We start from the raw sequence: 22,935 nt of genomic DNA, 5'->3' as shown, positions 1-22,935 counted from the left end.
CCCCACATGGGTGAGGGCAATAGATCTTCTTTACTCAGTCTACTGATTCAAATGGTCATCTCTTCCAGAAACATCCTCACAGACACACCCAGAAAGAATGTTTACCGGCTACCTGGGCATCCCTTTAACCAAGTCAAGTTGACACATAAAATTAATCATCACCCTCCACAATCCCCATTTTTCTGTCTACTTCTCTTGTAAAATTTCTGACAAAGAAGGATGCCCTGGAAAATATTCTTAATAATAAAAAATAATAATAAGGATTTGTATTTGAAAAAGAAAACTCCCTTCTGAGCAGGAATGTTTCCTAAGACCATGAGTCCACCAGACAGATACCTTAGAGAAACTTCCACGCCCACATGCAGTCACCCTTGGTAACCACACGCTTGCTTGACTGATGCTGCCCTGGTTGAGAGCGTTTCTGGATTTGTCTTTGGACACGACACTTCCCAGTCCATCTCAGAGAGGGAAACATTCATTTTGTGTAAACCTCATCCAGTGCTTCCGGGAGGACCCCAGACTTCTTGTAACAAAACAGATTTTTTATAAAGTGGCTTTTGAGTCACTTGTCCTCCTTTCTCTTATCAGAATAAGTATGAAAACCACAAATATCTTTACACAGTTACCTTATTGCAAGGATCTGGACAAATGTCATTTGCCATCACTTTGTGGCTGCGGATATGGGTGTCAGGCCCAAACACAAGAGTGTGTACCCCCTGGTTACTCAGCCAATTCCAAGCGCCACAGTTTCCATCAGGCAAACAGCAACGCCTTAAGACTCCAGGGTCTAATTCCCAGAATTACCGCAGCCACAACCGGCTGAAATCAAGAGATTAGCTTGCTTTTCCACCCAATTCTTTTGTGTTCTGTTTTGTTTTGTTTTGATAGCATAAAATATTTCTGAAAAAAAAAAGCAACTAGGCATTGAAACAAAACAGAAGAAAGAACAGAGAAAATATATGTTCAAACCTGTGCTTCTGTACTCAGGATTAGCGGCTGTTAATATTTTTTCATATTTGCTCTATGTGTGTTAAAAAATCAAGTAAACACAGCATTAAAGATAACACAGAACTGCAAAAGCTCTTGGCGTGAATTCAACCTTTGTGTGGTCCCACCACTTTAGTTCTTTACTTAATTTCTATTTAATATTGGGCTCAAGCCAAACGTTGTGCTCCGCACTCCTGTTCTTGTCACCAAAATTCTTTCACAATGAAGTTTTGTGTCTAATCCTGTAAGTGTCATGGTTGTCAATGTAGGCATCACAGACTGCCTTCCAAGAACACAGCGCCAAGGTTAAGAGAAGGGGGAATTATTCTCTTCTCATTAGAAAGAGACCGTCATGTGCCTACATGTTTCCTATTCTCGTAGTCACCCAAGTGCATCTCCTCCTCATAAGTAAAAAATGTTTCCTGCTGTGTGACACTATTCAAGCAACCTTTCTGTGCTTCATTTTTTCATGTGCCCTAAATAGGTTATTAATTTCAGACAAATAGATTATTATTGTTTGAAGACCTACCCTGTGCCTCCTATACGTCTGCCATAAAAGGCAGCACAAGGATCAATTAAGAAATGTGAAAATTCTTCTGACCTGAGGGTCAATCTAGCAGAGACAATGGCCTGGATGGAGTCCAGGGCCCCGGCTTTGGACAGGCTTCATGCTTGTCTCAAGGTTGCCATATGCAGGCGCAGAATCGTGCCAGGCCCAAGAGCACCCAGCTGCGGGGCTGCAGAGAAGCTGAAGACCAGCTTATGTACTGCTTGCCAGACCAGGCACCTGCCAAGTGTGTCCTCCCAGAAAGGGAACCTTTCTCTAATTCACCAAGGGCACGCGTGGGTTGCCATAGACCTGGCTGGGGAGGACAAGGGCAGGAGGAGCTGGAGAATGGGGGCAAATGGTGTTCGGGAGGCACCAAAGGTCAGACCAGAAAGGTTGGATCTGCTGTTAAATCTAAGGGGCAAACGTGGGACTAGAATTGGGAGATGAAGGTAGTGGCAGAAACAGGGCCCCAAAGACCAAGTGATAATGCACTCTGAGAGGGTCTAAGACAGTTGTAATAGACAGGGTCAGGTTGCCTGACCTTTCTCTCTCTTTCTTTCTTTTTCTTTCCCCCTCCCCCCCTCTCCCTCTCTTCCTTTCTTTCTCATTTTCTTTCTTTCTTTTGGTACCAACCTTAGAGCAGGAACCCTCAGTTAAACACACAGCAATAAGGCAGACATCCTTTTCTAAAATCCTTGACATCCAAATGTCAAACTCTGGAAGCAAGTCATGCTAGCACAGACCTCACCATATCTCAGCTGCAAGATTCTGGACACTTCCCCACCTGGCCTGCCATCAGCCCCCCTGTGTTTCTGCATTTCGGTTCAAGATATGCTGCCTTGGAGAACCGACCCAATTGAGAACTGATCAAGAACAGACTTGAAACCCTCCCATCCACGCCCTCTGCCCTGCCCTCAGAGCATACCCTCCTCAGAGGGACTTGCTCTGTCTGTGTTGGTGTGTACTTATGCGTCACTACACACAGCCTGAGCGTGCATTTACCGAGGAGACCCCCTTCCCCGCCTGGTTGTGCAGTGGCGCACCACACACAGCTCTGTTCCCCAGTGTCCAGGTCACTGATAATCAACATTCCTGCACACTTTTCCCTGTGGTCAGCAGCCAGCCAGGCTCCACAAACAACCCACCACAAGTCAGCATGTGCAGGTATGAAATTATTGTTAAAATGAAATACAAATACATTCAGTTTGATCCAGGTCTTCAGTGATAAACTTAATTGTTGCTTTCCTGTGTAGAAAATAGATCTAAGTGCAAACCAGTTCCCGTAAGTGACTAAAATTACCGTGACTTTGACACTACCAGAACTACGCTTTACTTCGACCTTCCCGTCGGAAAATTCTGATTGCTACAGTCAGTGAAAATGCCATTAGCTTAATATTTCTTTTTAAAGATTTTATTTTTTTCCTTTTTCTCCCCAAAGCCCCCCGGTACATAGTTGTATGTTCTTCGTTGTGGGTCCTTCTAGTTGTGGCAGGTGGGACGCTGCCTCAGCATGGTTTGATGAGCGGTGCCATGTCCGCGCCCAGAATTCGAACCAACGAAACACTGGGCCGCCTGCAGCGGAGCGCGCAAACTTAACCACTTGGCCACAGGGCTAGCCCCTAGCTTAATATTTTTAACTGTCCATCTTCCTCCTAACACAGCACACACACACACATGCACATAGGCATGTGCACCCCCGCACACACACTGCTGAATTCATTTATCTCTGATTCTCAGCCCTCAGGCACAGATTCCTCAGCCTCTTGCCCCCGTCCAGCCTTTCGTCTGAAGCCCTGAACTTGCGGGAACTCAAAACCGAGTTCCAAAGGCCTTGTGTGCCGAAGGCCTTGAGTGAGCAAAAGCTTTGACTCTTGAGGCTGTAGATGCCCTGTCCTGATCAACAGGAAAGGGGGCCAGAGCACCGGGGTATAATGTCTTCAGGGTTCCTGAGGACGTGAAGAGAAACTGTGTTTACTGAGCATTCACTACGTGTTGAGTTAAGTACCTTTACCAACTAATCTCATTCTGCCTTTGTAAGAAGAACTATGAGGTGGTCATTATTCTCCCCATTTTACAGATTAAGAAACTGAGGCTCAGACCAGGTAACACACTGAGGGCTGAGATTCAGATAAAGGTTACAATTCAGATTGAAAACTAAAGCAACCCTTTCCAAACCCAAGATTTTTCTGGGGCTTGGTTTACATTCTTTTTCTTTTCATCTTTTACCATTTTTTAAACTTTAAACACACACACTCCAATGTGTCACACTCCAAGCTTTAGCTCCTCAGGGCCACCACCACCTTCATTTGTGCTGCCACACGAAGTCATCTCATGTAGACACCAACATTTCCCAGCTGCTGAGCATGGTTTAATTTCTTATAAGTCTGTCTTTGACCGGGAAGGCAGTAATCTTCCCTGGTCTTTATATTTCAGGCCCGAGCTTGTCCCCACATGTGAAAAGCAAGCGTGAGAGAGAACTACCCCGCACACCTGCCGTGGGCTCAGATAAGAGCCTGGCCGGGCCGGGCCCACCCGCCTGGCACGCACCCCCATCAAGGTGTCAGCACTGTGAGTTTCGTAATAACAAGGGATAGGCCACATCATGATCTTTTCTCCTTATGGCTTTAGCAATTCTCGTAACTTCTGGCACTTCTTGTCTGACTTTCCTGTTTTTGAGAGGCGTGTGAGCAGTTGTTAGATATCAATGACTCTTTGAACCAAAACAAAACAGAACAAAGCCTTTGACTGTCACTGTCATGGACTACCCACCCACTTCAAATGTTAGTGCTCAGCACATCTCTTTCCCACTTGCTGCCAAAGTGCTCCTTTTAGTAAAGGTGCCAATCAAATCCATCCTTTTAACTTTCATAAGGCTTCCCTCTTCCCTTAAAATAAAGTCAGATCCTCCTCAAAGCTGGGAGACCCCCACATTCCCTGGCCGCTCTTCCCAGCTCGTCCGTCACTCCATCACTCCCTCCCTGGCCTTCCTTCCTCCTTCGGAGGCACCAGCCTCATTCTCTCCCTTGACCTGCTGGTCCCTGTGTCTAGAATGCTCTTTCCCTCCGATCTGTTTCTTCTCATTTTCCAGGTCTCAGCTCCAGTGTTACCTCCTAGAGAGACCAGCCCTGACCATGGCAACCACTATTGCTCAGACCCATATCAACCATCCTGCTGTCTCTTCTTCTTAATGTTCACCGCTATCTAAAATCCTCTTCTTGCTGTGCATCTTTGCTTATTGACTCGATCCTTCTTCTTTCCTGCCTGTGAACTCCAGGGGAGCCTGATCTTGTTTGTCTTCTCCCTGGAGACATCCCTGGTGCTGAGAACAAGACCTGGCCCAGAGTAAGTGCTTAATACTATTCGTTAAGCAAACAAATGAAGCCAAACAACCTCATTGCTCCCATTGACTGAATTTCAAAGTAAGTATTATAAATATATCTTAAAATTAAAGATATACCAGTAAAACATTGCTCTTTTATGTACTGTGTTGCCTTTAAACTTTCATTTGGAAAAAGAATCCTGTTGCTTTTTTAAAAATTGTTTCTGAAAACCACCATTATCTAGCATCCTCTTTGGAGCGTTTCAAGGTAAAGGGAAGAGAGGAGGGCCAGGAAGCAGAAGCAGAAGCAGGCCCTGCTGCCTCTTCCCTGACTACACCAGGGATTCGAAAGGAAAATCACCTTCTGGGCCAGCCACAGGCACATAGCTTCCTGGCCTCGAAGAAACCTCTTCGCCACTCCATCCATCCCCAAACCCCAAAGTCTCCCTTCCATCTCCAAGGTGTTATCTGGCATTCCAGCCCAAGGGGAGGAAGACTCTTGTTCCAGGGGACTTTGAATGCATGTATCTGGGAGGCCTGGCCTGGTGGGACAGGCAAGTGCCGGTCCAGTGAAACCACGACATCAGCCCCCCTGTGACCGGAGGGAGAATGTCAAAGAGCTGGAAGCCTTTGGGTGTTAAGACATCAAAACCAAGCTCCATATGGGCCAGAGGAGAAGAGCCAGCTATCGCGGGTGGGAGGCTGACAACCTGGCTCCATCCCTGACCCACAGGTTCTTGCCAACTGTCTTTAACTCATCTGCTCTGAGTTTCCCCATCTGCGGAATGGTCGTAATTCCTACCCTCCCAGGCTTAAAGCACAGAGTAGGTATTAAATAGATGTTGGCTTCTCTTTTATCAAGCATTCGGAGCCCCAAGCTGCTGTCATTGGCCCTTGCTTCCCTCTGCCACTTTGGGGCCTTCTAATGAGCCAATGCCGTGGGCAAAGAAGGGAAGAGTCAGGCCATCTGTATTCTTGCTCCAGCTGCCCAGAAAACTCGGTTTGCTCTTTCATAAAATGCAGAAGGGGCCAGCGCAGGGAAAGGTGGGATTATAAAGGACAGGAGGAGACTTTGAGGGATGGTGGATATGTTCATGTGGGAATGGTGCACAGGTGTATACACATGTCCAAACTTATCAAACTGCATGCTTTAAACATGTGTGGTTTACTGCATGTCAATTATACCTCAATCAAGCTTTCTTTAAATGGAGATAGTGATACTTGTCCACATCTAGTACATAGAACAAGGCCAAATATGGTAGTGGATGCGATGTAAGGAAGTACAAATGCCCAAATATAGCAGCGGTTCCCTGGGCTCTCAGAGACACGTGACCCACAGGCTGAGGTCAAGGCTGGGAGCATGCACTCTTGAGCCAGACCACCCCGATCTCAGAGCAGGCTCCTCTTCCATAATCTGGTGATCGAGGGCCACCAACCCTTCACAGGCATGGCCATGGGATCAGCCCCTGAAACATGGGGAGGTGAGGAGCAGACAGTGGGCTGAGGAAGATGTTAGGATTGGATGTCGCTTGTCAAACAGTGCTTTGTGTTCAAGGACCTCACAGAGTGGCCTCACCTCTGGTGCACCCAAAACCACTAATATGGCCGTCTAGAAATAGTCAAGGACCTGGGTGAGGAAAAGAAAGCTCATGAGAGGAATTCCGATTATATTCCCGAGATGATGAAGGAGCCGGATTTCTGGGGTTTAGTAGCTTTGTTCCCAAAGTGAGCAACAATTCCCACAGGACAGATCTTCCACGTCTTCTTGCCCATACGTATGTCCTGGGTGTTTTCAAGATGCTTCTGCTCTAGGTCCTTCCTTGGGCCTCCGTAATTCTTTCTGAGAGTGATTCACCAGGCCACATTTTGTCTCCTTCTCAGAGCCACCCACATAAAGCTACCCTCAAAAAGGAGCCTTTGCAGGTGCCTGTGAGAAACAAGAAGTTAAAACATGCAACCAGGAGGAGAAAGGGGCAGCCCAGGCGGGCAGGCTCACATCCCTTTCCCCATCGCCCCACATTTCCCACAGACAATACTCCTTTCATTGCTCACCCCAAGGCTTCCTGTCACATTCCACTCCCTATGTGTCCCCTCTCATGTCATCTCCATGCTGCTTTGGGGCCTGGAATTCCATGGGCAAGCTGGGAAGAGGGGTACGTGGAATAACGGAAAAGATTCATCACCTTTCCAGAAGAGAATGTTGGTCCTGCACTACCCCAGGGCCTTTGAGGAGAGCTCCAAGCTCCAGGAGAGCCTTTCAGGAAAGCTCCAGGAGAGCTTTCTCCAAGAGAAAATGGGTATCTGGTTTACCTCGGTGAAAGGCAGAAACAAAAAGACGTTGTAGGAGGCTGAGTAGAATGTTTTATTTGGAATAGACAACCTCAAAATTAGCCTCTCAGAGCCCAGGAGTTAGTATTCAAGGTCGCAGGGTCAGTGACAATAATGCAATGGTCTATGCCTGTACAGCACTGTGCCATTTACAAAGTACCTCCACCCACAGTGACCATCACAACAACCCCGTGAAGCCGGTTGGCTGGGTGCTCCTTCAAAGGAAGAGTCTGAAAGTGAGGGAAGTTAACAACTATCCAAAGTCAAGACCCAAAAGTTCCACCTCCCAAACAACCCAGAATTCTTCCACTATGCGTCACGCCGTCACCTAGGGGGTGAGACCCGTTGCCCAGCCAGTGTTGCTTATTTCACATGGAAGACAAAGCAGGTTAGGAGGTGGGTCCCAGGTTCTGAAGCCCTTGCTTCCTTGCTATGAGAGCACTGTTTCTGAGAAGGCCTGGTGCTAGGAACTGATGACTTCAGTGACAGTGGTGTTAATGTTATTTGCAAGGTCACACTACTATTAAATAGCAGAGCTGGGATCCAACCCAAAACTCTGGTTCCAGAGTCACGTTCTTCAAGGGCACTGGATCAGTAGTCCAAATCAACACAGTCGCATGCACTGAAGAAGAACACTTGCCTCCATATAGCAAGATGGGTTTGCGCTTACTCTCAGAGGTCACATTTTCTGAATTGCATCTCAGAACACTGTGAGGAGGCACGAAGCCCAAAGAAGGAAAGGTACATGCCCAAGGGCCAGAGCTGGTAAAGAGTAGAGTCAGATCTGAGTATAGCCTATACTAAAAACCATTATTTTTTCTCCTTTTCACAAAGAAGAGGAGGAACCGGAGGCCATGAGAGTCATGTGAGTTGTAGCTCCTCCGCCAGTGGGTGGGGCTAAACCTGCGTGAAGTCCAAGCCCCTCCTTGTCTCTCAGACCCCATGGAGCATGGAGTCTCCGCTGCCACTCCTACCACCCTGGACAGGCCATTGGTCCAGGACCCAGGCAGCCGCTGCAGGGAGATGAGTGAGTTAGAGGGAGGAGGGAGACACAGAGTGAGCTGGGCACAGAGTCTCTGTGAATCCAGGGCTCCAATGGGGTGACTTGCAGGCACTTGCTCCATCTTGATGGCCCAGAACAAGCTTGAAAGAGAGGCCCACGGCACCCACTCAGTGCTTCGGACAGACAGTTTCACACACTGCGGATGTCTTGGGTGAATTTATATGTCAAAAAAATTTTATGTGTGTAAATCTCATGCTATTCCCTCATTGTGAAAAGGAAGGACCTTTCGACCAAAACAAAACTCTTACTTTCAACTCTTTAACATAGGTGTGGCATTCCAAAGAATTTCTACCCACAACTTCATGTCAGGTTGAAATGACATATCCCAGTCCAGAGAAAGCACAGGTGATGGAGGCACAGGGTTCACCAATCCGCTGGGTTTCACAGTATTTCTTCTTAGAACCCTATCGGAAGAGTTTTGAGCAGACACCTGCAATATGTTTACTTATTTTTATGCATTTTATAATATGTATATTATATTACGACTATAAGATAATATGCATATCATAAAATGTACACTATACTAATAAAAATTTTTAAAGGGATAAGTAATCTGTGATGAAACTTTTTAAATTACACTTGTTTTTGTTATTAAATGGGCATAAACATTTGCCCTCCCAAAATACCACGATTAAATAATATGAAAGAAAATATCAACGTTAATAACATTTTGGCAAGAGCAATGTGATTGAAAATATCTCTTTTTTTAACATTTTAGTTTGATGATTTGTAAGACGTTGGCTTGAAAGTCTGACTCTGAGTAAAACATATTTCTGCATATTTTAATAATTATTATGAGCTTTTTAGGCACCGAAACAGTCATTACCTGATTTTGGTGGCTATGAGAAAAAACTCTCCAATATGCAAAGGTTGATTTGGAGGAAGATCCTTGTTGGCTGAGTATATTTTTCCCAGTTCTTTCTCTGTTTCAATATTTTCATGTTGCCAAGGGGCACATGATTCATTTCTTCTCTCCAGATTCATGTCCTCCTGGTGTTGTCCCATTTCTGTGAGTCTCTCACGTACTCCCTCTGAAGAGATTGACAGAAAATGTTTGCAGATACTCTTGTGCGCATTTGCCACTCCCTTTCTCCCCAGCTTGTTCCCAAAATGAAAACCACGTCAATAGGATGACAATGTCTGCTGGAGACTTTTCTCTAAGGGAAGTCACGGACCATATGTTGGGGTGAATGACTCCTTCATCTGATAGAAGAACGTTGGTTAATTTTTTTTTTTTTGAGGAAGATTAGCCCTGAGCTAACATCTGCCACCCATCCTCCTCCTTTTTGCTGAGGAAGACTGGCCCTGAGCTAACATCCGTGCCCATCTTTCTCTACTTTATATGTGGGACACCTGCCACAGCATGGCCTGACAAGCAGTGTGTAGGTCCGCACCCAGGATCCAAACCAGTGAACCCCAGGCTGCCGAAGCAGAACGTGTGAACTTAACCACTGTGGCACCAAGCTGGCCTCCTGGTTAATTTTTATGTATACAAGACAACCAATTTTGAAATTAATGAATGAAAAGGACAATTATCACTTTTGTGCTAGAATAAGAGTTTATTAGGAGGTTAACAAGGGATCTTTACTGCATCTCCAAAGACCAAAACAGTGACAAGGGAGATTTTTCCCAATTATGTTCTGCTTCATAGCACGCGCATCAGCACTTAATATAATTATATGTACATCACATTTAGATAAGCATTTGTTAAAGCATAGCATGGTATGCAAATGTGTCATTGTGATAATAAATATTACGTGATCCTGTTGTAGATTTCTCTGTGTGACTCAGAAGACAGACTGAGTCCGTAAGGAGACTTTGCAGTCTGTTGTACTAGAGGATCAAGCCAGGGAATTCAGTGGGGATAGAGTTGACACTTAGAAGCTGGTGCTGGTAGAAGTTTCTTCCTTTGGCCAAAGTGTTGTCACTGTAGGAGACGTTTGGATGTCGTAGGGCTGAGATGCGACTTTGGAGCCCTTCTCTTCCTCCTGGCACTGGGACCTCTAGCGCACAAAAGTGTTGCAAGGCCCACACCGAGTACGTGGGACACAAGGATTAGAGACACAGGACCCAATGGATGTGTCACATGCATTGGTTGTGGCACATGGGTTGCAGGGGAGCCTGGAGATAGAAAACCATTGGGGCAAGTTAGGGTAAAATGAGATGAAGAGATAGGAAGATACTAAACACACTTGCTGTAAGAACATCGTTCTTCCTCAGAGTGCCTCCAAGAAAAGCTTGAAATTATAAATTTATTTCTATCAAGACTTTTCATCCCCACGGAAACATCATACGCCCCCCCAAGGGAAATATTACTAATGTCATACTCACTTGCAGTCCTCGCTCTCCAGCAGGCCCCGGTACGTGTTGATCTCGCTCTCCAGCCGGGCCCGCACGTCCAGCAGCACCTGGTACTCCTGGTTCTGACGCTCAAGGTCGCTCCTGATCTCGGCCAGCTGGGACTCCACGTTGGTGATCAGGCCCTGCACCTGGGACAGCTGGGAGCTGTAGCGCGCCTCTGTCTCCGTCAGCGTGTTCTCCAGAGAGTCTCTCTGTGGGGGAGACAAAGAACATCTCAGAGCTGCTCCCTCAACGGGCTTCTCCACAGGGTTCCCAAGAAGTCACAAGCTTCGAGAGTTAGGGAGAGTGTGGCCCAAAGGGCATCCCTCTGACTCCCATTCCCCAACATGGGATCCCACATTTCTCACCAGGACGGCCGAACAGTACCCACCAGGTTGTGCTGGGCCTGCAGCTCGATCTCCAGGGCGTTGACCGTGCGTCTCAGCTCAATGATCTCTGCCTGGTAGGACTGCAGCTGCTCTGAGCTGGACACCACCTGCCTGTTCAGCTCCTCGGTCTGAAACACCAGAGGGGACAAGACAGGCTCAGACCCTGCCTGAAAGGCTCTGAGGGGCCTCAGGTTCTGAGTGGCCACGTGCTGAGATGCCCACCTGGGTGGTGAACCATTCCTCCACGTCCCTGCGGTTGGTCTCCACCAGGGCCTCATACTGACTCCTGGTCTCGTTGAGCACGCGGTTCAGGTCCACGGTGGGGGCTGCATCCACCTCCACGTTGAGGCGGTCTCCAAGCTGGCTACGCAGGGAGTTGACTTCCTGATGGAGGACGGCAAAATTTAAGGTATCACAGAGGATCCTGGTGCTCTCCTCTAAGAGAACGCTGTTTACCTTGTGGTCATTCTTAAGCTTTCAGCAGCTCCATTCCCTGTGGTCCTCTCATTAACTGGGTTCTGCATTCAATGACTGACCTGTGTATCCCACTTCACAAAGTGCTTTCAAGTCCACAACCTCTTTCCACCTTCACATCCTTGCACTAGTCCTCACTTAGAGAAGCGCAGTGGTCAACCTCAGAGCTGACATTTAAACCATGGGCGCCAAACGCCCAGTTCAGTGTTTCTGCTAGTATACCACCTAGCCTCTTATGTCTGATGCTTCACCATGGGTGACAAAAAGGATAGAGTCTGGCTAAAGAGGAAATAAAGAATGCTTGCTTCAAAATCTGCCCTCCTGGGATGGCAGACATCACTGGAGATTCCAATAGCATAGATTTTGCTGAAGGAAATAAGTATCTGTCATTTCACTGCTCATCTCTTCACAGAGCCAGCATAACTTGGTAGTTGGGCTTAGGTGGATGTCAGACAGATTTGAATTGGGTCTCATCTATATCACTCACTACATGGCTTCTAGAAGCTTCTAGAAGCCTCAATTTCTTCATCTGTAAAGTGAGAACTACCTCTGGAGTTCTAAAGCACTCAGCAAGCACTTGATTAATATTAACTATCACTATTTACATTATTCTTGGATTTAAGGCCCAAAATATCCGTCTTCTTTATCATGCAACTGACCAAGCAATGATGGTGAGCGTTTTTTCAGTGTTTCCAATCCAGACAACACTGAATGGCAGAAAGAGCTCTGGATGAGAAAGAGGAGAGTGAGTTCTGTTTCTAGATCAGCCCTGTCTGCTGGGTGGCCGTCCTGGCCTCTCCAGTCACTAAGTGGAGAATTGGGATAAGACATCTCTGCAGCCCCATCTGCTCCATCCTGGGAGTGGAAGAGGCAATGGGCACTGCCTGGTTGCTGACTTTTCCTCCTTTCAGGGCTTGCCCACTTCCTTCACTCTTATTTCTGCCTCTGGCAGAAAAACCCTAATCTCATATCGTGCATGTTTAGATTACTCATTCTCTGTAAATCCCCTTTTGTCTGGAGAGTAGATTCCTCAGTGAGTCGAGCCTCTCCCATACCCCGGGATGGTTGGAAACAGGCCTTGGCAAGTTTGAAGCTGTTGCTCTGTGGTGAACCTCACCTGCTCATGGTTCTGCTTGAGGCAGAGCAACTCCTCCTTCAGGGACTCCACCTGGGCCTCCAGGTCGGCCTTGCACAGGGTCAGCTCGTCCAGGATCCTGCGCAGCCCGTTGATGTCCGACTCCACCAGCTGCCGCAAGCCCAGCTCTGTCTCGTACCTGTGACACAGGAGAGTTAGGGACAGGCCAGGCAGGAATAGGTCTGGCCTTGACTCTGGTTTGGTTTTTCAGACAACTGGAAGTTGGGGCTTGTGGTTTTTACAGCCATCTCGTTCATTTAGCTTTTCAACACGGAGCGCTAGCTCCTACAGGAAAATGCACTGGTGATTGTATTTTAATAAATAAACAGCCAGTGGATTTAAGGGGATAAAAGCCCAACAACTGTGAGATTTCCAAAAGTGATACACTTCCCACATTCTCCTGATTGAAGTCTGTGCATGGCAGAGCATCAGGGGACTGTGGCTTCTATACTGGATTGCGGACATCACCTTACAGAGAAGAAGGAGGAGGAGACGGAATCTAGAGAAGGGATCTCTGAGCTCTTGTGAGCAATGGCTCTGTGGATCTTGTGGAAACATCTAGGGAAAAGCTTTGTCAATGTTTGTCAGTGTTGAAGACAGGCTATGGGAAAGACAGAAGAGAAGGCAGACCCCACTTGCCCACTCACTTGGTCCTGAAGTCATCTGCGGCCAGCTTGGCGTTGTCAATCTGCACTACCAACCTGGCGTTCTCAGACTTGCTGACCAGGATCTAGAAGATCCAAAACATTATAGAATAAGCTTGGTTATGTTTAGCCAACAGGAATCCCTACTAATTCACGTACGTGGAAGGAATCGAATGAGAAATCACAGTAGATCTTATATAAGATTATTATATGCTGTCCATGCACAATAGATGCTCAATAAATATTTGAGAAATCAAATTTGAAAAAAAAACACTGAAATATGCAAGAAAAATATCAGTAGATAAATCATCTTTCCTAATAAGCAGTACTGAGAAATTGATAATAATAAAAACTAACATTTATTTTTTACAAAACTTACAACATGTCTGGCATGGTTCAAGAAACTAACGATACAAAAATGAGTAAGCACTGGATCCTGCCTTCAAGAAATTTCCGGTCCAGTGGGGAAGATAAAATACATAAACCAGCAGTTGGAGGGGGCTGGGTCAAGGAAGCAGCCACGCCCTCCCGGTCATCCTGGATGGCTTGGCACTGTGTCCTCCTAGCTGGTTTCCACTCTTTCTGGTTTTAGCCAACCACTTGATGCCCTCACTGGACACTGCACACCAGGAGAAGCCCAGAGGCATCAAGGTCAGGACAACAAGCCAGGATAATTAAGTACCCAGAAGGGCATGGCAGCAAAAGGTCGGAACAGTCAAAAGCCCAGATGAGGGAGAGAGACAATGGTCCAATCCTTACAAAGGTTTCTGCTTCCTCAGCCTCCTTCTTGGGCTCCGTCTTTTCTCTCACCTCGGGGTAATAATTCTGGAGCTTGGCAAATGCATGGAAGCATTTGGAGGCAGCTTTTAATTATGGCTTATTTAAGCAAAGTGCTGCTACCTCCACATAGACTAACACTATGCAAATATTCAGACCTGGCAGTCCTGGGCCTAGAATAGGATGGATCCTCAAGAAAATAACAGGGAAAAGCCAGACTTCAACCTATGCGTTTCAATCATACTGAGAGCTCACAGTGTTTCTTAACCATATCTCAGATTCCCTCCCTGAAACTTCCTGCTGGAGGCAGTGTGATGGCCACCCCCTCACCTTCTGCTGGAGCTCCTCGATGGTGCGGAAGTAGGACTGGTAGTTGGGGCACACTTCGGGCTCCTGCTGCTGGCACCGCTCCCGGATGCGGCTCTCCAGCTCCGCGTTCTCCCGCTCCAGCTGGCGCACCTTCTCCAGGTAGCTGGCCAGGCGGTCGTTCAGGAACTGCATGGTCTCCTTCTCGTTGCCATTGAAGGAGCCCTCGCAGAACAAGCCACAGCTGCCCACGTTGGCGGGGATGTTGCAGGCCCCAGGCAGGGTGCAGCCATGGCAGCTGGGGGGCACGCAGGGCCGGGAGGAGCAGGTGGAGCGGCAGCTCAGGCTGGGCAGGAAGCAGCTGTAAGACATGGCGCTGGAGGGAGTGAGGCTCTCAACTGAAGACAGAGTCCAAGTCCTCCCAGGAGCTTGTGGGTCTCCTGCCTCTGGGGAGCATTTATACCCCCTCCACAGAGGGTGTGGACATGCAAGGCAGCCCTTTTTTTCTTACTCATTTGGGATTGTCAAAAGCCCTTCCCCTCAGTTTGTTATGTTTCCTCAGAAGAGTCCCTCACCTCATAAAAGACTTTACTCAGGCTTCTTGCTAAGGCAGGACTTCTCTTCCATGCTGGGCCTCAGTGAAGTAAGAGCTTCGTAGGGTGGCTTCAAAGAGCTGGACTCATGAACGCCCTGGACTTCATTAGTGGGGCGTGGCAGGTCCAGGGACACTCTTGCTACTTTGTCTCCTGGCTTGCTGGCCCTGACTCCTTAGCAAACCTTTGGCTCTTCTTGCTGAGATAGAAAAGCATAGCTCTTGCCCATCTATCTTTTGCTAGGTCAAATTTCCAAATGCCAAATTCTGAATTCATGGTTCTCAGAAAGAGAAATTGATTCTTTCTGGGACAGTGAAAACAGCCTGGTTCCCATTGGTCCTGTTTCCTGATATAGTGGGCATCATCCATATCTATGATAATGTCAATCAACCAAATAACAGATATTCACCAGGGTCATAGTTTGTACACTGTGTGTGAATGGAAGATATGACCAGGGCTATGGTCAGAAGGAGCTCACACTTGCTGAGCACCTGCACAGGCCTAAGGTGGTGTCAGACACTTTTCGCAAACATGATCTCATTCATTCCTCACCATGACCCTTCAAGGCAAATGACACTGTTCCCATTTTACAGATGGGCAAAGCAAGGCATACAGAGTAGGGGTTAATAAGTTGTGAAGCCAGGATTCCAACACGGATCTCTATTCTTTGCGTCATACCATGCTACTTGTTACAAATGAACTACCTCCTTCCTTAACTTCTTGTGGCAAATCATCTCTTCCTCCTCTCTGAACTCTTATCTCACCTTGAGCATGGCATTGTCATGACTTATATGCATATCTCTCCCCGTACTTGAGTTCTCTAAAGGCATGGAAGGACCTTTACATGAAGGATCATGTACATCTCCTTGAGGAGCTTAGGCTTTATCTTAAGGGCAAAGGGGAATCATTGAAGGTTCTAAGGAAAGGAGTGATGTAATTTCATTCTTGACAAGCTGCATTTGAAGAAATGGTGGAATCCCACAAGGAAGTGTTCAGTAGGTCTTGGAGTTGCAATACCAGAATTCATGACAGGGATGATAACGACAGATATGATCTTAATACAGATGTAAGAGTTGGATAAATGAGCCAAGGGAGAGTGTACAAAAAGAAGAGCAACAAGAGACTGAGGACCAAACTCTGGGAAATTCCTCAACCAGAGATCAGGATAAGGAAAGAGAGTCAGGGAGAAATGGCAAGGGAAAATGAAGAAAGCCAGTTCACGGCATCATAGAAGGCCAGGGAGGAGCGAGCTTCAAGGTGGAGATGAAGGTCGAAACTGTCAAGTGCAGCAAAGGGCCCCGTAAGATCAGAACCACGGAGAGGGTCTTGGATACCTTGACCAGCAAGCTACCAGGACACTTCCAGGGTCAAATGGGGGTTCCTACTGTATACAGCACCTGTGTTCTTAAGGTAACACCCACACTGAACTTTGGTAAACCGAGACTTTAAACACCCTGAGTGGAAGTGTTCATTATTTAGAGAAGTCCTGCCACAGTCAGTTTGTACACCTGATTATAAAGCTTGCAAGCTTCGGTCTTACCAATACAGACTTTCTACAATAATTAGAGTGTGTGTCAAGCAGTTTAAAGATGTCAAGCTTGTTTGGATTTGATGATTCATAATAGTTGGTGATTTAGGAAAAATTATCCAAGAAGCATAAGCAGTTGGAACTGTCCATGCATGTAACTCTACTTCTGTTTTGTCGCAAGGCCTAAGGTGAGACTTATTTGATATCCTAAAGCGAGACGATGAGGAAAGAATTCAGTGTTGTGTCTAGATACATTGTCCATGGAGAGGAAGGGCTCCTTACTGTCATCCTAGCAGAAGACAGAGCAGAACTCAGAGAAGGGCGCTCACAGCAGAGCCCACGCCCCTCATCTACAGCTGAGATCAAAACCCAGGCTGCTGTGCGTTTCACTCTTCCTTTCCTCCCTTCCACGGCCTAAAGCAGATCCCAAATGCCAAAATAGTCAAAAGAGAGAGGGAAAATCTTGGAACCAGAGTGATTTCATGGATCTTAATAATCATCTCACCCAACTCTCTCATTTTACATGAGGAAACGGAGGCTCAGAATGGAGAAATGGCTTGTTTCAGATTACGTAGCTAGAACCCACACCTACTGATCCCCACTGCTTTCCTAGCCCCCGTCACCGTGCTGCAGAAACGGTGAGTAATGTCACAACCAATCTGATCTGTTATTACCTAGGGGCAGAAATCAAAGGTAGTGAGAAAAAAAGAAAAACAAAATCTTGTTATCCATATATTTGCTCTGTTGAAGAAGAATGAAGGGTGAATGTGGAAATAAGGATAAAATTCAGCAACCCTGAAGTTCCTTGTTGCCTCCCTGATTTCAATTGTTCTTTCTACGTTGATGATACAATTACACCCCAACAGTTTGGAGGAATTTATACAGTTATATCCCATCAGATATAGAGTTATACCCCATCAGTTCGAGATGCTTAGAACCACAACTGTTCAGATGGTGGGGGCTCTACTCAAGAGCTACACAGTTACCCAAGATAAGGTACTCAAATATAGTCAAAACAAAATTAAAACTAATGTGATTTTTTTTTTAATTGGCACCTGGGCTAACAACTGTTGCCAATCTTTTTTGTTTTTTCTGCTTTATCTCCCCAAACCCCCACCCCCGTACACAGCTGTACACCTCAGTTGCACGTCCTTCTAGTTGGGGGATGTGGGACGCCGCCTCAACGTGGCTTGATGAGCGGTGCCATGTCCGCACCCAGGACCCGAACCCTGGGCCGCCGCAGTGGAGCACGCGAACTTAACCACTCAGCCACAGAGCCGGCCCCAGAACTAATGTGATTTTAACAGTGAGGACAACTGAGAGATAAAAAGAACCATTCTCCAATGATGATCCTGGATGCTTTGAAATGATAGGATTATGAATGCTTGTTTATTCTTTATATACTTTTTCTTTTCTCCAAATTTTTTGAAAATGTGTATATTCCTTCTGCACAAGAAAAAGACATAGAATTTACATTAAAAATTCCAAAAGGAAATTCTTACAAGTCTTTTAAAGAAGTAAAGAGATATAAAAGGATCCAGTAAGGCTCCTATTGCAATATAATCACTAAATTGCACTTGAGCTTGTTATTCCAGAAATAAAGCCTTTGTCATGATTGGCATTCACACCCTTGTGATAACTGCTGATTTTGCCAATTCCAAAGAGGAGCTATTAAGAGGTGATGAAGGGAAACCAAGCTTCCTGTGAGATCAAACAGACTGTAGCTCATGAATTGACTGATGTGTGGTCTGAGCTACAGGTGAAGAGAATGCCAAAAGGCATAACTCTTGGAAAAAGGTTCTGAATTGACTGCCACCCACAGTGCAAGAAGATGGAGTTTTAGGATCCACTCACTGAGCTACATCCTTAGACTGGACTTCCCACACACTCATAGGATGATGACATTTCTTTCCTGGAGATAGTGTCTAAGTCAGGTGAAGACTAGAATCTTAGAATGTTGAGCTACCAAGGACCTAAGGGGCCATCTCACCCAACTCTTTCATTTTACAAATGGGAAAATGTTCACCCCAAAGGGAAAGTGACTTGCTCAAGCTCCCACGGAGAGTTTGTGAAAGGGTCTCAATTGGAAAAAGGTGAATTAGAAATGAGGGACAGGGAACAAGGCCCTTGGTCTTCATGAGAGGACTGGAACTCAGACCATTGAAAAAAGCCACATCTCTCAAAAGACAGCATCTCTAGTGAAAAGGTAAACTAGAAAACAAAAGGTACACTCATTGTTACAGGAAAATGGAGGGGTGGGGCGGAAAGCTGAACGATCTCTTACTGGGCTCTAAATTGAAAACCTTATGCTATGTAAAAGAAGCTAGTCACAAAATACCACATATTGCATGATTCTAGTCATATGCAAGGTGTAGAGTAGACAAATCCATAGAGAAAACTATGGTTGCCTAAGCCTGGAGGGTTGAGGAGAATGGGGACTGATTAGAAATGGGGACAAGATTTCTTTGGAGGATGATAAAGTGTTCTAAAATTGTGGTAATGGTTACACAACTCTACCAATATATTAAAAACCATTGAATGGTATACTTTATATGGGAGAATTTTATGGTATGTGAATAATATATATACAGTATGAATTATACCTCAATAAAGCTATTTTTAAAAAAAGACTTCAGAAGGAGAAGATGGAAGAGGACAGAATATTCAAAAATCATAATGGCTGGGAATTTTCCACAAGTGTTGAGAAACATGGATCAACTCAAGAAACACAGCAGACCTAAGCAGGAAAACAAAACTAGCGCCACCCCTGGCCAGAGCGCAGTGGAGCTACCCAGCAGGAAGACGAAGCGGTGACCTTGGAAACAGCCAGAGAGAGAAAAAAATAAAAGGATTACCAACAATGCAACCACAGTTTGATTGGCAATAGGCATTTCCTTCAAAATGCTGAAGGAAAATAGCCATCAATCTGGAATTCTGTACCAATAAAACCATCATTTAGGAGTGACCACTAAGAAAAGACGTCTTCCAACAGTGACTGAGGGAATTTGTCACTTATAGATTCTGTAAGAACTACACAAGAATGTATTTCAGAAAACAAGAAAGTGAAACCCAAAAGGAGGAAGAAAATACAAGCAGCACTGGAAGCAAGTAAACGTAAACCCCTTAGCAACGTTTGCTAAGTCTGAGCACACGTCTCAAGTTTGAAAGTGAAAACAGATATCTGGGTATACAACTTGATGCTTTTATATATATGCATATATTGGGAAAAGATCTCCACAATCAAGCTAAATGACTTATCCATCACCTCGACATGATTACTCTGTGTGTCTGTGTGTGTGTTAAGAAAATTCAATTCAAGTTCTATCCCCTTTGAAAATTGCAAGTATACAATATACTATTATTAACTATCGTCACCACGCTGTACATTAGGTCGCCAGGACTTATTCATCCCATATAACGACCCTTTGTAGCCTTTGACCAACATCTCCTCATTTACCCCAGAGAGTATTCTACTTTCTGCTTTTATGAGTTGAACTTTTTTAGATTTCACATATAAGTGAGATCGTGCAGTATTTGTCTTTCTGTGTCTCTTATTTTGCTTAGCATAATGTCCTCCATGTTCACCTGCATTGTCCCAAATGGCAGGATTTCCTTCATACATATGTGTGTGTGTGTGTGTGTGTATATATATGATATACATGTCACATTTCCCTTACCCAGTCATTCATCAACAGACACTGCAATCGTCTCCATGTCTTGGCTGTAACAATGCTGTAATGAACATGGGAGCACAGATATCTCTTTGAGATTTTATTTCCTTTGTAAAGAAGTGATATTTCAATAAAGATTAGAAAACAAAACAAAACAGATTGCTGGGCGCCATCCTCGGAGTTCTGAGTTAGTAGGTCTCGGGTGGGAGTGAAGAATTTGCATTTCTACCAGCTCCCCAGGTTCCCAGGGAGCCACACTTTGAGAACCGCTGCTCTGGAGAAACTCACACAGGTGCGTTAGGAGACATTGGCAGGGACGTTCCTGCAGCTCTGTTTATAATGATAAAGCAAGAAAGAAACATCCTAACCATCCCTCAGTAGCGGAATAGGGAAATGAAAACATGACTTGTTTTCATTAGGGAATGCTACATAGGAGTTAAAATAAATGAAAAGAACATGTGTTAACGTAGATAAATCTCAGAAACATAATGTTGAATGGGGAAAATTAATGGCAAAATTTATACCATTTGTATTTTCGAACTTAAACTGCTAAGTTGAAACACACACACACAAACGCACATGTATACATCCACGTACAGTTCTTAGAAATGTTTTAATTGGAGGATAATACACCACCAAGTTAGCACAGTGGTTACCTCTAGGGAGGCAGAGGGAAACAAGGATGGATAAAGGTAGGGTTTTATCTCAACCTGTAACATTTTATTTCTGAAAAACAAAGCAAACAAAAAAACCCCCACAGCAATGACAAAAATACAGCACAAGATTAATGTCACTTAAATCTTGGTGTTGGATCTATAGATGTCTTATTATTGTTTTGCACTTTCATATGTTTGAAATGTTTCCTAATTTAAAATAAGAAATAGGAGCATTGCCTTGTTACTCTAGGTAGTAAATCACAGATCATCAGCAGTGGACATCAGAGCCCTGTGACTTGCCCGGCTTGTGAGGTAACAGTAACGCTGGACCCTACCAGATGTCTCAGAACCCAGTTTGGCTTTGTCCCAAGAAAAAGTGACTTCACTGACACCCCTTTCTCTTCTCCACCAAAAAAAACACCATGACAGAGACAAGAACTCAGGACGGCCTCCCCTGGACCCAGTTCTCGCACTGACACAGCCCCATCAAACACAGAGACAGGGGCCAGCCCAGTGGCATAGTGGTTAAGTTCACGTGCTCCACTTCGGTGGTCCAGGGTTCAGGGGTTCAAATCCTTGGTATGGACCTACATACTGCTCATCAAGCCATGCTGTTGCAGCATCTCACACACAAAGTAGGGGAAGACTGGCACAGATGTTGGCTCAGGGACAGTCTTCCTCAAGCAAGGGGAGGAAGCTTGGCAACAGATGTTAGCTTAGGGCCAATCTTCCTCAGCAAAAAAAAAAACCTGAAAGCATAGAGACAAAGTTTTGTTGAATGTTTTCCACAGTGAACAATGAGAACAAAATATATTTGCTGTGTTGAGAAATTTGAGCTCTCACTCACAAGGCACAGAACACAGGGTTTGTGAGGTACCTGTCCCTCACAAAAAGGCAGGTAACCATTGGCGGACAGTGGTCCCTGCATGTTGGAGAACTGATGGGATAGATTGAACAAGAGTATTTGTACAAGGCATGGAGGTGGCTCCTGGGAACGAACTTGCCCTGAATGAAGAGAGGCTGGAAGGCACTAACTGGGTTTGGGACATTCCGAGCATAACATAGTGTCACTCGATTATCTTCCAAGGTCTCCTGCCTGAGGTCTGGATAAGGGAGCTCCAACGACATCAACAACAACGGACTAAACATTGAAAGAACTAGAGTGTGAGAGAACAACAATGTTTTTTGTTGAATATATTTGAGAGAACAAGAATTTAAGACACTGGAGAGGGCATGGACACAGCAGGGGGAGATAGCGTCAGCTCCATCTCAAGGAGAGAAGACATAACTAGCAGTTTGGCTAAAGACTGGGACAGTGGCCTTGCACAGCCATAGGAGCCATTAACCTTGGCAGACATCAGTGGGTACCCGTAGGAGTGGGCACCAGCAGAGCTGGCACTTTTAGTCCCGGCAGAGACCAGAGACTGAATATCCTAGTTTGGTTCTAAAGAACTTTCACAGGAGGGGCGTCTCAAAATCCAAATTTAGACCTAGCGTTACAATATTCAAAAGGGAAGAGAGACACTTCAAAAATCTGTTGGTTATTACTCAAATACAAGATAGTGCTTTCTACCCCTATGTGTTCTCCAGTATTTCCCAAAGGAGGGTTGCAGAGATATTTGGGGTACCAATAGCATCCCCTCTCGCCGGGTGACAATTCTGAAGGGTGTGTAAGCTCTGGGTGCTTGTTTGAAGTCAGTTTTAGTCTCTCATATTCACACCTTACATGTAACTGACATTCTGAGAGTGAGCTCTGGGTTCGGTCCCGCCGTTGTCACTTACTGTGTAAGAGAAAAAATTAGTCGTGCAGTTCCTGGTTCTTGGTTGGCGTTCAATAAGTGTTAACTCCTGTCCCTCTTCTTGTAGGCACTTGGAAAAGAAAAAAGTGGAACTTTCTAGAAATGTTAACTGTTGTATTTTACTGAGTAAGGCCCCATAATGAATGCTCATCATATTCAGATGAGGCCTCTTGCCTTAGTGGTCCCACTGGTTCCCTGCTGGCTGAGTGGATGCTGGGGCTCGTTGCACTCAATGAATGTTAATTAATGGTGACGGAGACCTTTCAGGAGAGCATTGAACTACACAGTCCTTCTGGGCTTTCAAGTGGCTTTATAAGAAGCACGTACACATGGAGGGAACACTTTGAAAAGAATGAATACAAATGAGAATCATCAC

The 22,935-nt window shown here is 45.6% G+C and overlaps 1 protein-coding gene across 2 annotated transcripts; it reads right to left on the bottom strand.

Annotated features, from left to right (window-relative positions):
• Nucleotides 1-9,015: 9,015 nt before the first annotated feature.
• LOC103565511 (keratin, type I cuticular Ha3-I) lies at nucleotides 9,016-14,835 on the bottom strand. Of its 2 annotated transcripts, none has more exons than XM_070561991.1 (7): nucleotides 14,337-14,759; nucleotides 13,233-13,315; nucleotides 12,568-12,724; nucleotides 11,199-11,360; nucleotides 10,979-11,104; nucleotides 10,579-10,799; nucleotides 9,016-9,278 (listed from the first exon to the last, which is right to left on the bottom strand). In XM_070561991.1, exons 1-7 carry the CDS (start codon nucleotides 14,682-14,684, stop codon nucleotides 9,266-9,268), a joined length of 1,110 nt encoding a protein of 369 aa, XP_070418092.1. In that variant the 5' UTR covers nucleotides 14,685-14,759; the 3' UTR covers nucleotides 9,016-9,265. The 2 variants fall into 2 exon arrangements, with proteins under 2 accessions (XP_070418092.1, XP_008539801.1); XM_008541579.2 differs by lacking the exon at nucleotides 9,016-9,278 and adding an exon at nucleotides 9,787-10,368 and having other exon boundaries at nucleotides 14,337-14,835.
• Nucleotides 14,836-22,935: the final 8,100 nt, after the last annotated feature.

This window comes from Equus przewalskii, chromosome 10 (assembly GCF_037783145.1).
Source record: "Equus przewalskii isolate Varuska chromosome 10, EquPr2, whole genome shotgun sequence".
Classification (NCBI taxonomy): Eukaryota; Metazoa; Chordata; class Mammalia; order Perissodactyla; family Equidae; genus Equus; species Equus przewalskii.
Note: the sequence above shows the minus strand (reverse complement) of the source record. Positions and strands in the feature narration are given on the sequence as shown.